Source organism: Dromaius novaehollandiae, chromosome Z, assembly GCF_036370855.1.
Source record: "Dromaius novaehollandiae isolate bDroNov1 chromosome Z, bDroNov1.hap1, whole genome shotgun sequence".
In the NCBI taxonomy this organism is placed as follows: Eukaryota; Metazoa; Chordata; class Aves; order Casuariiformes; family Dromaiidae; genus Dromaius; species Dromaius novaehollandiae.
Window position 1 is genome coordinate 68,551,570 of NC_088132.1, and position 15,403 is coordinate 68,566,972.

General features: G+C 37.6%; 1 protein-coding gene across 1 annotated transcript in view; it reads left to right on the forward strand.

The window, feature by feature from the left end:
* The window catches only part of LOC112993412 (succinyl-CoA:3-ketoacid coenzyme A transferase 1, mitochondrial), an 80,129-nt gene that overhangs the window by 40,165 nt on the left and 24,561 nt on the right, over positions 1-15,403 (forward strand). The window contains exons 8-13 of the mRNA XM_064502173.1: positions 3,506-3,613; positions 7,737-7,848; positions 8,335-8,429; positions 9,081-9,129; positions 12,612-12,684; positions 13,452-13,527. Coding sequence (XP_064358243.1) covers positions 3,506-3,613; positions 7,737-7,848; positions 8,335-8,429; positions 9,081-9,129; positions 12,612-12,684; positions 13,452-13,527 — 513 coding nt within the window. The remainder of the gene's footprint in view (positions 1-3,505; positions 3,614-7,736; positions 7,849-8,334; positions 8,430-9,080; positions 9,130-12,611; positions 12,685-13,451; positions 13,528-15,403) is intronic.

Here is a 15,403-nt window from a genome sequence, read left to right on the forward strand (position 1 = left end):
TTTGGAACAAGTGACCATCGATTCTGTGACTGCTGATACCAAAAGGAATGACAGAAGGCTCTTGTGAATCACAACGGAGAACAGCTTTTATGTTCTGGGTGTACTTGCAGATAAACCAGTATTCAGAAATGACTGAATTCATTCATTCTGCCCCCATTGTTAGCAAGCATTTGCTAGCATAGACATATTTGCGAGGATACTTACAGGGAGGGGGAAAACTGATAGTGTGAAGCTCTTGACACAATGAAAGGATTTTTTAAATCATGGATCAGAGCCTTCCAAAGAGAGGGAACTGGGCCTGTATGGTCTCTCAAAGTTACTTTTTAGCTTTATCTGTGTAGCAAAACGTTACAAACTTTCTATTTGCTGTGGCTTTGTTGCTGAAGGTAAGATTTAAAATGATCACATGTGATCAAGACAATCTAAATGGTACCAAAATATTTTCACTCACTAATTAAAAAAATTACAGGAGGTTCTCTGCCCTGATTACTTCCCTCTTCACACTTTGCCAGACTTCATGGTGTGTCTCCTAGGCAGTTTGTCATATGATGATTTTTGATGTTTACAAAGGTTCTTCTGTACATGACAAAATAAAGCCTGAGGCAAGGTGAGTTGGGGGAAGAAAGAACAGAAGGATAAATAAAATGGAGAAGTAGAGCAGGAAGAAAAAATTTTGTGAAACCCCTACACATCCTTATAGCTATTTATATAAATGGTTCCCCAGCTGTTTACAGGTGATTGAGGCTTAGGCTGGGGATGTGTTAAAGAAGACTCACATGCAAGGAAACTGCATGTGCCCAGTTTTGAAACTGTTAATTTTTGGATTATCGTTCTTATCTAGAAAGATGCTTGGATTATGTCTCATGGTGGTCACAATAGTGCTATGTATAAAGTTGTTGATTCCCTTAGCCATCGAATTTCCCACAGTTTCACTTTTATTGGCACAGCTTCATCTGTGGTAGCAGTGCTGGCAGTACTGATGTAGGTGTGCTGCCGACAGCCTCCTGTAGGGTTATGTAGGTTGTTTATAAGCAGAGTAAGGAGAGAGAGGTGGAGAAGTGGCAGTGAGATGACATTTGTGCTTCCCCTGCAAGACTTCTTGCTTTTTAATTTCTGCCACATAAACGTGCTGATTAATCTTGCTTGCAGGACTGGATGATATGGACTCTTGCAGACATTACATGCAAATTTATAATCCCTTTTCAAAATTCCATTTTATTGCTTTACAGATATTTCTAATGTATTGAATTTTAATTATACTTGGTACTTGTTTCATAGTGGTAGAATGTGGAAATTGCAAAACGGCAGCAGAAATAGTGTGTCTGGGGGGTTACCTGTGAACGTGGAGGTGTTCCAGTGTGCAAGGGTTCTTAGGCTCATTTAAAATCCCTAGGACAGTAGACATTTTGTTTGTCTGTGTGTCATACTCATTTAGGATACCATACTGGGAAAATAAATAATTGTGTTGGCGGTGCTTATGAAGAAAAGCTATCATGCTGATTGCTGTTTCCAAAAAGAAAAAATTCTAATCAGTAAAGGGGATGGGGGTGATTAATAATAAAATCTGGTATTGTTGGATTAGTTATTTATTCTGTATATTGTAAGGAGGGAGGTTCCAGGGAGGCTGTCAAGCTTTCTGATAGCATAATTCCGTTGAAGTCAGCTGAACTGTGCCAGCAAAGATTTTGGTTTTATAATCCCAGCTACTAAAGTAGATTAAAGTAGTTCTTTTATAACAAGATTCAAATCAGTAGCAATTAGTATTCCTGATGCCTAACTTTTCACCTGATAAATGAAGACAAATGTTAATTAGAAAAGGTGTATTTTGGAATTCAACTGGTAGCAGATCATCTGCTTATATATGCCTTCACTGAAAAGTCTGTACTTTTCCTGCTTTTCTTCCCTTTTGATCCTGTTCTGGTAGTAGACAGTACTCTGAGAGAACATCTTCATCTGTGCATATCAGGATTTTTTTCATCTTATCCTAGGTTTGACTTGGTCTGCATGATCATTTGTATGGGCATGAATGCCATTGAACCACTTTTCCCAGAGTGAAATAGTTTAAATTTTTAAAATCCTAAATTGATTGTCTCTTTATCTTGTAAAAATTCTTGTAGCTTTGCACTTTCTGGATGTGAATATTGATATTCGTGAACACTGTGGCTTGTGTCACTGTGGCTGCTATAGTCTCTTCCTCACAACCTTCACTTTAGAGAACTTGCATCTTGTCTTTTCCTGCCTGTTCGTGAAAAGACCTCATGGCTCTTTTCATGGGCCAACTGGAACTGATCCTATGGTCATTTGTCTGTTAGTTTTTCCTCTCCCTCTGCTGCTTTTTGTGGTAGATTGGTTTGTTTGTTTATTGTCACACCGCAAGGCACAGTAGGAAGGTAATTGTCCATCAGATGTACTATGGATTTTATCATTGATCACATTGTGCAATAGCGGTAGGATGTCAAATTGGATTTTAAGTTCTTTAATGTTGCTTCATTGGTGAAGGCTGCTAAGTGGTGCAGCCCTACCGATATACCATATTCTGTGTCCTTTGGGATTCCTAGACTTCTTTTTAACCTTTCTAAAAGTCTAACTAGTTCCTGATAATGTAGTTCAGAAGCTGTTTGATTTTCTGTTGAGTAGATTGTTTCAGATATTATCTTTGACCCACTGCTTTGCTTAACATTATATATTTTCTCAGTGGCCAATGCAGATACAGTCCCCAAATGAGTGTCTGTTTCGTGAGTGCTGGGACAGGATGACATGTGCTCCTTGCAGCTGAGATTTGCCAGGGAAAGTACCAGGCACAGTCAAGGTTTTGAGCTGCAGGCACATGGCCACACAGTGGGTCTCCAGCCATGGAGCATGGGACCACCCTGAACTCAGACAAAGCAGGAGGGACAGCCCTAATGTCTTGTGGTGCCCCAAAGAAGTCACATCTAAAATGCACCATGTGTGGATCAGTGCCATTTTGTGCTATATCTCTGTTTCACCAACTGTTGATCTTCACATCTTGCTTACCATTAATTATTGCCTTTCAAATGTTTTCAGCATTATCACTGAGTACACTACAGGGTAACTTCAATGCAGCTTCTGAGTCTGTATGCTTAAAATGTGTACTTCTTGTTTGTACTCTGACTTTTTGCTACCAGCATATTGTTTCCTGCTGTATAGATGTACACTACTTATAGGCACAAAGAACTCTGATGTGAGTGTACACGGTATATTTCTCTACGGTGGTTTTGTACAATTTGGGCTGTTAGAAAATTAACTACTTTCCATTTGTATGTAGAAATACCCTTGGCAAAAAATACTGCAGTTTGCTGCATATGAAAGAAGAAGGAAGATAATTATCTAAAATAGCCTATTTTAAAGGGTATTTCTGTTTTGTCCCATTCCTTGTTTTTTCTTAAGTGATTTGATCCACTGTATATTTAATATTTGAATTTTCATTGCTAGTAAACTCCCATTGAATCAGCAAATGTTTTCCCTTTCTCTTTTCTCTTTGTAGGTGGAAGAAATTGTTGATATAGGAGCATTTGCCCCAGAAGATATTCATGTTCCCAAAATCTATGTTGATCGTCTGATTCAAGGAGAGAAGTTTGAGAAGAGAATTGAAGTAAGTAGTTGAGCTTCTTGGTACCAACATATTTCAACTTAGGGTGTTTCTGTAGAATTTACAGAATTTTTTCTCTAGCCACTAAGTGTTAGCAGTGAGAAAACACTGTGAGAAAGACCTGCCAAGTTTTGCTAAGTGCTGGAGAATAGTAGGTAGATGGTGGGGCTGACAACTAAGCCTTGTGTCTCATGCCTCAGCCTCTCTGGTTTGGACTCTGAAAAAGTTAGAGCAGCTGCCTGTGGTCCTGAAAGACTTTATAGCAGTTGAAAATTCGTTGATGGGAAACCCATTCTCCTTCCTTCTCCCAGCTCACCTTCTGTAGACACAGTGAGGAAAGTCTAGACTAAGAGCTAACTTTGACAATCAGATACTTTCTTTTTTACTGGAGAGCTTTTGAGGTGGGCAGGTAGCGCCAATCTCAGTCCTGTTTGTGCTGTGTAGTGAAATACATTGCAAAGGTCCTGGAACCTTTCTTTCCTTTTCTTTAAACAGGAACTTTTTTACCAGTCGCATTTCTGGACAAAATACAAGATGTCAATGGCTATTTAAAATTGCAGCAATAATATTCCAACACTGAAAAATTCCAAGAAAGTGATGATTATGTAATTGTTCTTTTTTTTCTGTTGCTTTGCCTCAGTCAAGCTATGTCCCAATGCTCATTTTGGTGATGTGACAATGCACTTAAGTTGCAATTGAAAATTCTGTATTTCTCCAGTGTCTCCATACTCTGGAGGTGGAAATTATTCAAAATGTCATTAGAAGAGCTGGTGGAAGGGAGGAATATATGATACAAGGAAAAAACCTTCATGACAAAAAGAAAATGCAGAAAGAAATTGTAGTAATTAAAATTTTATTATTAAAATTAAGTCACAAAGTCCTAGAAAGTCATACAAATACTTTTCTTTGGGTAAACTCTTTTGGGGAATGTTAAGGTTAAAAAGTTTTCTTTTTTTCTTCCCTTCCTCTTCCATCTGCTCATCCTGCAAAAACATATTGCCTCATTGAGTACTGGACTGGAAAGAGATGTATCAAACCTCCTTTTATTCTTTGGGCATGTTGTGTGAGACTGCAATTAACAAATACTCTATTCCTTTCTTTTGAATGGATGCAATAATCTCAGTTTAAAAAAGCTTTCACCTTTCATGAGAGAGATCCATTTCGCGTTTATTAAACCGCTGCTCTTATTGCAGTTTGGAACTAGATAAAGACTCTCCACCCAGGAAAGACCTCTATACAAAATACACAGGTTGTCTGAGATTTTCTTTGACTTCTCTGTGTAAGTGGGAACTCCTTTGATGTCCAGTCAACTGCCCCTTTTTTATATGCCTAAGAGAAAAAGGAAGTGAGAGAGAGAGAGAGAAGAAAGCTTTTATAAACTACACAGCAAAGTTACAACAGAGATTAACTTTGTCCTTGGAAGTTTGTAATTATAGCAGTGGTGTGTCTCATCAGTGGAAGTATAGGAAGGACATGGCAGATTTATTTACTCTTTGTAAAAGATTATATGTGAGGAAAGAGGCTGTACATATGAAAGCATAGAGTATGATAACTGGTAAAGGGGAGGAAATGAGGAGTAAGTAGAGGATAGTCTGTCATAATTCTTACTGGTCTTAAATAGCAGTTCCTGCCTAATTGGTCTCAGACTTGGTCCCTCTACTGGAAATGCCTTTGTCGTATTTCCTATACAGCCTTCCATTCGTGGCAGAGAAATCCTCTGTGATTGTTACTACTTTTTGCGTAACAGGCAAGTGAAGCAATTCTAGGGAAAATAGCCAAAGCACAAAATAAATCTGTATAATGAAATTCCAAATAGGTGGGAAAAGGGAAATCTAATTATGAATTTTATATAAATATGAATGTTATTTAATTCAGTTCCTGCTGCTGGCCTCTGTTCTTTAAGGAAGGGCCTCTTCAGCACAAACTCATTGGCTTCAGACACAAAAAACAAAATTCCAGAAAATATTTTTTGGTCAAAGATTTCCTCAATGGAGTAGATCTGAAAAGTGCCTTTATCAAAAAGAGTTTGAGTTCTCAAAAGCAGGATAGCTTTTTTAGAAATATTCAGCCAGTTTTTTGCATTCCATTGTGAAAATGATACTATCTAATATAGTCTGTAGGATAATTTTTTATAAAGGAATTCATTTAATACTAAATTCTGTGTTTTTTGTACAGCTCCTATAATTGTAATTAGTTTATCCCCATAAAATCATGAAGAGATTTTGAAGAAGGTATTCCATCTTTCATAAAAAGAACCAATCTGTGGGTTAGAATGCTAAATAAAATGCAGTTAGAAGATTACAGTGCACAAGAAAAACCTCTTTCAAATGGGTCAGGAACTTTAGTATTTCAAGTAAGAAAAAAAATAGTTACTCTTTTGTTCAAGATGTCTTGTCCTTGGGGATTCTGCTCCCAGAATACATGCAACAATGCACACAGAGTAAATTCTTTTGGCTAGGATTGCCAGGGAGACTGTCTGCACTTTGTTTGTCCTTGTAGCTTTCCATATACGGCACGAAGGGTGGAGTTCTTGTGCTAATTCAGAAGCCTCAGGGAGTAGATGTCAGATGTAGAGAAAAAGGGCCTATCGCCAGGGCCACGGAGACGGCATGTCCTGGGGCATCACCATTACTGTACAGTTGAGAATTGTCCTCCCACAGCATGCACCCTAATCTACAAAGTAGAAATATCTTCTAAATGTTCTGAACCACTCTACATGTAGCTATCATATATGTTTTTATATGTGTGAATATGTTTGTATGTACATATACATATATAAATATATATGTTCCTAAACAGTAGTAGAAGCTCCTAAAGTTCCAGCTGAATAAGTGCTAAGGTGGCTAACAGGATATAATTTGAACAGCTTGTAACTCATTCTTAGAAGCTGAAGATTCACTTATGATATCTGCAAGGATATTGGCTATCCATAACCTTGTCTACAAAAGCTGCAGCTGAAGGTAATCCTGCATGATAGTGTACTGTTAAGGTAACATGCTGATGCGCTTGTAACTTAAAGTGCATGGAGCAATGCTTCCCTGACATAAAGGGAAAGAAAACTGAGATGAACAAACTGGTTTGTGTGGAACTCTAACAGCTATGGGCAAAATTCCTCTTTTTAAAAGATTGCATGAGGGGAATCTATGATGAAAGTCTGAGTCTTACTGTTTGAGACAGTGTTATGCCTTCTATAAAGGTAGTCATCACTGGCAAGTGATATAGAGAAGAAATTGCTGAGGACTTTAAGAGAACTGACAGTGTTAGTCTGTGACTGTCCAGGAGGAAAGGGGCTCCCAGTATAAGGAGAAAAAGGCATTGAAAAAGTTTTTACGGGGTGATGAAAAGGAACAGAGGATGATTTTGCCTAGTTTGTCCTTTACAACCCGGAGTAGGAGAGAACGTGAGGACATATGGGGTGCGGGACCTGCAACCTGACCTTGTCCAGAATAGTCCGAAAGAGTGCATGGGGCAGATGCACAAAGAACAGAATCCACATACACAATCACTTATAAAAAAAGATCTTATGAACTTTTTAAATGTCATGGCATTTTCACCTACACATGATTTGGAAAGCATCAATTTAAGGCCAGAAAATCACAGGAAATGCCTTTTGGACAGATTCGTGCAAAAGTAAATTTGAAACTTAGTTGCTTAGCCCTTTATATGACTGCTATTTGTGTCTCTCATGCATGTAAATCTAGAATAGCACCATTGAATGGAATGAATGCAGAGAGAGGGCAGTATCTGCATTTTAGGCTGACATTTAAAAAACGTAGGTATCTATGGGGAAATGAATCTCAGACTTGTTAGTATCTTCACTAATGCCTTGTGCTCTTTCTCCCTTATTCTTAACCAGTTGTGTCTGTGTATATGCATCCACTCAGTCTTGGCAATGCAGACAAAGAAATAACATTTTCCTCTAAGGCTATCATTTGGGGTACTTCATGACTCCGCTGGTTTAGATAGGATTGAACTGATGGAAGAAAAGGTTATTTTTTGTAAGAGATGTATTGTTAACCTTATTCTTAGACCAAATATCTCAGTGCAATCACAAAGCAGGCTTTTGTGTCTGAGAAGCAAGAATTTGGATGCTAATCTTTGCTTACGATTATTTTTTCTTTTGCAGCGCTTATCAATCCGAAAGCCTGAAGACTCAAAAACCAAACAAAAACAAGGAGACAACGTGAGGGAGAGGATCATCAGACGAGCCGCTTTAGAGTTTGAGGATGGCATGTATGGTATCCTCTAGCTGTGCTGTAGGTTAAAGCTGTGGTGATTCACCATAGCAGCCGCAGCTGTTCTGCTTAACATAAGTTTATTTTCATGTTTGTTCTTTGCATTGCCCAGCACATGGAATTGTGTCATTTTGTTAATGACCTATTGAAAAAGATGGGATGCTAATGCATATGGAACCTGGAGTCTTTACCCAGGCATATCCAGAGTGTTTGTTAGGCCTTCAATGTTGCATAAGTATTTCTTGAAAAATTTCATTGGAAATGAAGATTACTTGGACAGTATATTTTAGCATGTGGAGCATTTGACAGAATGCAGTTAGGCAGTCCAAATGCCAAAACAATTCAGTACAGATGTGAGGCATCTAACTGAAAAATAAAATATTTGTGAAGAGAACAGTTCTAATCTAATCATAGTACAATGGTAACTTTGTCAATTTACTAGTTTGCCATAACTGTGTTCTCTGTTTGTGCCTTGACCAATTCACTCAGCGAATCTGGGTATTGGAATCCCGCTGCTGGCCAGTAACTTCATCAGTCCAGATATAACTGTTCACTTACAGAGTGAAAATGGAGTCCTGGGTTTGGTAAGAATATATCACGGTCACTGATAATTTACTGCAATGTACACACCTTGCTGTGCTGCTGGGTTTTCATCTTCTTACCATCTTCATTATAGTTTTACTAAAAAGCATGTTCAAAGATTTGCTGTATTGCATGATTGTGTAATTCTCCCTGCAATGTGGGGAAGTCTCTAAAGAAATGCTTATTTCAGGATGATGGTGTTATTTCGTTAAAATTAAACATGTTCTTAAGTAACATTTTTCTGGAGGGGTCAGCACCTTCACTAGCTTGCAAGATCAAGCCTTGTAAGTTGGCTTATTAAACATAATTTAACTTAAAACCTAAAACGAACATTATTTTCACTGTGGTAAAGCGTTATTAAATTGCACTTGGATACCTCCCTCTAAAAAATATCTGTCATTTTGGTGGAAATGACTCTGTGGTCATTTAATAATTCTAACAGCCTCCAGCAATGTGTTCGTCAGTCCTGATAGGTTAGTTAATGTGAATTTTGGTTTGTATATATAAGATGGTGTTGTGCCAAAGAAAAAGAAAAAATGCAAGTTGGTTATGATCTGCTTTCAGTAATAAGCATTAGAAATAATAAAGCAGTTACGAATTGTACCTCAAAGGTATTTCAGTATAGAGCTGACATATGTCTGTTTTGTTGTCAGGGTCCTTATCCACTTGAAAATGAAGTGGATCCAGACCTGATTAATGCAGGTAAAATCTCTTAAATAAATTTCATTTATAGAAAATGATTATTCATTTTTAGCCTAAAATTTTTTCTTTTGATTCAGTATTTGAACCCAGATTCCTGATTTATTTACTTATAAATATTGATGTATTTGGCTTCTTTTAGTATTTTAAGTAATAGCTGGTTTTGATCAATACAGACGTTTCATATTCTGGTTAGAGCTTATGCATTGGTACATATTAGTAGCTACTGAAGGAAACTTTTTTACAGCCTAGGCAGTAGAGGGTCAAATTTTCCTTTTCAGAAGTGAGATTGTTTTGTGGGGCCTATATGTGAATATGGATTTTTTTCCAGCTACTTCTCACATCGTGTATTCTAGAAAATGGCTTTCAATGATTCATGTCTGGGACATGGTTTTCAAGGTTGTATATATAACAGCCTGGTTTCTCCCTATGTAGTGAATTGTGTAAGTGATACCCAATTATATCTTTGGGGAGGGAGCTGTAGCCAGGGCAGGAGCAAAAGAGCTTGCCAAAAAGGGCCAGGCATGCTGCAATGCTGCTGCTGGGGCTGATGCTTTCAGCACTTTGGGAGAGGAACGGAGGTCCACGGGCACTGAGAGCAGCCTGGCCGGGAGAGAGGTCAGCAAAGGAGGAGTGCTTCTGGGACTGCTCTGTCTGCAAGAGCTTTCCCCTGTTCAAACATATCACCTGCTACTGCTCCCTTTTATTTATCGAGCGCAGTTTTGCACTGCTTCCTTCTGTCTGGGGGCATTTCACCTCAGAAACAGCCATGAAATGTGAAAACACAAACTTAAGGTTTAGTGTGTTTGTCTTTGGCGTGATTTCTGTTTTCTTAATGGTAAGTTGTGCATATACCTGTTCCCTTTGACTGCTTCCATATAAAACTGGACCTATATATTGCATTGTGATAAACTTCAGGAAGCTTTTGCACCTTATAAATTCCCATTAATATTAACAGTATAGATTACGGATCCATAGCTGATATTTTAGAGTTGTTTTTTCAAAGTTGTCTTTATCGGAAATGACTGTATCTTTACATATAAAAAAGTACCTTTGCTGATCACTGTTTTTTAATACAATTAAACTCTGAATAGCCAAATGAGATAAAGCACTGACATAAACTAAGCTTATAATTTAATAGCATGGTACACTCCAACAATTGCTCACTGACTTAAAACATTTGCTACCTGGCTTAACTAATTGATACCCACTATGTTATTTCCCCTGTTTCAGTGTTACATTTTAAATAGTTATTTAAGCCCATCTGCAGTGTTTCAGCAGTCACTAAGTGTTGAGATACACTGTAAGACAGAAAATGTCAGAGTCACATGGGAGTTGAATTAATGCCTGAAGTAAATTGAGGATTTTTTTATTTTTTATTGGAGTTGTCATTGGAAAGAAAAAAAATTAAAAATAAAAGAATTTACCATAAATATTGATAATGATAAGTTCTAATATGGGTGTATTAGAAATGAAACATTTTAACAGAGTAAGGATTAGTGAAACTTCAAGAACTTTATCAGACTCAGAAAATCACTGTGCTTTTATGTAGATATCAAGATGATCTTGAATTATTACTAGTGATCAGCAAATATTATTCAAGAAGTAGTCTTCCTGGGTTGAACCTAACGTATGAGAGATTAGAATAAAATGCAACATGGAAGTCAGGCTATTCTAGTATTGGGTAATTCAGTGTTGAGCATCTTACATCTGTGTCTGAAGCTGCACAGACGGGACACAGGATTAGGTGAATCTCAAAACTACAACCAAGACTATTATTGTTCTCATTGGTAAAACATTCAGAAACTGCTGAATCCCACTGAGACTTAGTTGGGTTAAGACCACTCTAGGTGCCTTCGAGCATTTCAGCCAAATTTATAAAACCATATGAAGAGGACAGAGGCTAAATGGCGAAGGAGTAGGATTTAATTTTGCGCTCATTCATAGACTTGAATGGTACAGTATCAAATCCCAAAGCCTGTTACAAAAAGTTATTTTTACCCAAGTTTTCAAAATAATCTCTTGGCTTGGGCTTTTTCTCCAATTTTTTAATCTGAAAATGTAATTATATTTTTCCAAGAGAGATATGGTCTTTTTCTATGTTTTTTTTTTTTTTTCCTCCAGTTTGGTGAGTATCTCAATTAAATGAAACTTACTTTCACTGTAATTTAAAGGTAGACTTCTGCATCTTATAGCATAAATGAATATACATAAATACTGGCTTGTGACAGCATCTTCAAGCACCGGGTAACTTGGAGCTCTTGTAACGTTATTCTTTGGCCCTCAGTCTGCTTCTGTCTGTTCAGCATTGCCTTAGCTTCCCGCTTCACCCCAGGGTTCTCAGTCCGTGTTACTGCTCACAGGCCTTGCAGTCTCTCCAACCCTTTGGGTGCCTGATAGGGAAAGACAACTCAGGCAGTCTCACTGCTGGTCTGGGTGGCTGCATGGTGAATTCTTGAGATCTGAATGTAAGACCACTTGTATGACTCTAATTCTATGCTATTTTCTATGTCAAAACTTAATTTCCTACAATGTCTTGGTATATTATATGAATCAAATGAACTAAGTAAATTAAAACAGGTTACTTAGTTCTCCATTTTAACTTTCCTACTATGCTTTCTTTTGTTTTCCTGTCACTTTTGCTGCCTCTATCTTCTTTTTTTCCTCCATTTTCTGGAAACTGTTTAATGATGTCTCATTTTCCTTACCCTCTGTTATTACATTAACTGTTTTTTCTCAATGTCATCTTGCATTGTAGTCTCTTTTTCTCTCAGTTTCTCATGCCTGGCTGCTCATTCTACCCACGGATGTGCTTCTTATGCATTTCCATAAGCACTTTATACATATGGTTGTTGCTCAGACCAATTCAAAGAATTGGCAAGGGAGGGAAGAGAGGGCTCTGGATGGAGTCAAAATTAAACACTTCCATGTGATTTATGCACTGGGCACTGGCTGAAATTTTGTGTGTTCCACTGCTTGATCCAAGAGCCACGGAAAGAACAGTACAGCACAATGAAGTACATTTTCTTGTGCACTTAAATGACAGATTTAGTCTGCTCTTTCTTTATTTTTCTGTTATCTACATCATTGTCACTCTAGACTGTGTAGCATCTAGTCTACACTCTCTTCCTTGCAACCCTTCCATCTCTTGAAGATGCTCTTTCTCTCTTCCAAAAGTGATTACCCCTCACTTTTCCTGTGGATAGAGCAGAAAGCTGAAGTCTGCAGGGATTTCTTAACCTCCGGCTTCAGTGATGTCTTGCCTGGGACTGCTGGTGATTAAACAGTAGGCAATTCTGAGTTAAAAACTGTCGCATAAACTACTCCACAATTCATTATGATTGATTGGGAAGTGTAGTCAGGTCCATAGTTGTGCAAAATGCAAAGGAATTAGATAAAAATATCCTTTCCTAGTGGTTAATAGCTGTGACTGCATTTGTAAAAGACACAAAATATGTACAAACAATAGCTTATTTCTTTTACAGGAAAGGAGACAGTCACTGTTCTTCCAGGTTCTTCCTATTTCTCTAGCGATGAATCATTTGCAATGATAAGAGGGTACGTAACAATAGAAACACATATCTTTTGAAACATGAAAAGAATAAACTGAGTCAGTGACTGAACTCATTAGTAATTCTTCGAAATGTGATTAGCATTTAACAACCTGTAAAATGATCATGGACTTGCTCAGTGACAGTTTACAAAGAATTAGATCTGGCTATTGGAAATTGAAATAGACTGTAACTAATAGGTACCATACTGATGTTCGTGTCTAGCACCACCTGGCCTTATATAAACACATTTATAACTGTGTTTTAACAAATAGTTTTTGGTGATTTCCAAGTATCTAATCTGTACTTGCACACTGTATATTCTCGTTGCTTAGCCTGCAACTGCAGTCCTCGTTCCACCCTGCTAATGGAAATTCACCATCTGCACCTGTTTTTTGTTTGTTTTTTGGGAAGGAGGTTGGATGCAAACAAACACTAAATCAGAATGGCTCTGAAAAGATAATGAGTGCATATAAATATGTGAAGGAGTGCACTTAAAAATATGAGTTCAGAGCTGATTGACTGTGCATGCAATTAACCAAAACCAGACAAAAATAATAACATTTTGAGGCTCAGTAGGCAGACAGAAAAGTTTGCATCAGTGATACATCTAGAGAAAAGAACAACTACATGCGTGAAACATGCTCTCTACCTCTGTGGTATACCACCATTTTTTACATTGATGTAATGAGAGTGTGAACAAAAGTTTGTAAGGATTTGTGGACTGTTACTTGAACATGATATGCTGATGACACACTTTGCTTCTGTTACCAGAGGTCATGTTGACCTGACAATGCTTGGAGCTATGCAGGTGTCCAAGTATGGTGACCTGGCCAACTGGATGATTCCTGTAAGTAGACATTTGTACTTCTGTCACTGCACTGTATTTAGGATAATACAGATGTATTAGTAGCTGAGAGTCAGGCAAAGGAATGAAGGGTTGAAGCAGAAGAGACGTTGTGAAGCTCAAAGCATTAAAATAGAGATGTGTGCAGCTTTAAGGTTAACACTATTTTTCTTGGATATTATTGGGACCAAGCAATCAAATATCAGGAGTCAGCCCTCTAAAACTATACTTACCTTAAGCATAGTGTGTGAGGAACCAAGCAGGATATAGGTTAGCATTTTTTCTTCCTGTTGAGTTTAAGTCTCGGAAATGACACATTTTTGGGCTGAGTACTGGTGCTTTTTCTTGAGAAAGCAATGACTCTTGTATCGTTACCTAACTAGAGCAAGAGCTTGAGAAAAGGTGTGAAAGGGTGTGTAGATATTATAAAGTTGTAAAACTGTAAAAGTTGGCTGCCTTTTCTTTCCCCCGTGTTCCTGTCAAAGGATCCTAGCATTGCCATGTTGAATACATCTAGAATGAAGTAATACTGTTGTAGTTACATGAATAGTACTACAGGTTTCAAACACAGAAATATAAGCCAGTGTTAGTGTTATTTAAGCGGCTGATGACATTAACCTTTCTTTGAATGCAGTTTATGTTTTAACATTAAACGGCATGAATGTTTTTCACGTTTTATTAGTTTGTTTCAGATATTTACAACTGCTTACAATACAGTACTATCAGAAAAGATACCTGGACACAAATGTATTTTTTAGTCCAATTTAAGGTAATGAGCTGTATTTAAAAATTGGAAGCTGGATAGAGGAGGAAAAAAACCAAATGAGTGTCCTGTCTGAGGGAAAAGCTTTAGCTGAGCACAATGGTCTGTGTGACCTTCCAGCAGGCCTACGAACGCATGGGTAGCGTAGCAGTGCCTGGAGCACAGGTTGCTTTTAGTGAGAGGGAACATAAGATCTGCGAGGGCAGATGTGGGGGAAAGGGATATCTGAAGGGATATTGCAGGTGTCTGTGTGAGAGAAATCATAGGAGATGTGAAGGGCTTATGGCTAGATTGGACTATAGGGTGTATGACACAAATCCGTAAGAAAACAGACTTCCTTAGTTCTGCTTCTTGCAGAATAACTGTAACTTGTTTTTGTGGTCACCTGACTGAGAACAGAGAGACTAATGCTGGTTAGATCTTTTCAGACCCCCCTGATGAAAGTGCTGGCTTTTTCGTGATACTTTTCTGCCTGCAGTGTCATCTGGTTAATACTGCGAAAAATGGGGTCTGGAAGTTAATGCTTCTCCCTATTGCATCTCTCTGGGATCCTATATGTGCTCTTCTATTACTACTTTTCCTTTACGTCAACTTAAGATCTACTTTTCTGTTTTTCACTTTTACTTGATGAGTAACTTTGCTTCTGTCAAAGCACTTCCTTACTTTAACTTGTGGTGGCTGTGATGTCTTACACAAACATAAAATTAAATGTTTGTTTATATAATGTCTAGTAAAAATGATTTTGAATCATTACATTCTCTGTCAAAGTTGATTTTTGGAGATAGACTGGAAAACATATTTAGAAGTAAATTATTACAATATAAACCCAACTAATAGTTTACTTTTTTGTGAATAGTCTTTAGAAGTATTCTTATAGGTGCAATTCAAGATGATTTTAATCCGTATATCTTTTTAAATTTCAATCATCAGATAAATTCTGTGTTTCATTTGGCTGGGCTGTCTTAGACTGATATTTTCTTTATACTTTTGCAAACTGAAAGTCACAATATTAAAATGTCTGTAAACTGCACTTTATATTCAAGATTACTTAACTCTGACATTTTCTTCTTGCCCTAATTTTTTGTCCTGCAAAAGCTCTGTTAAATGTTCCTGTAC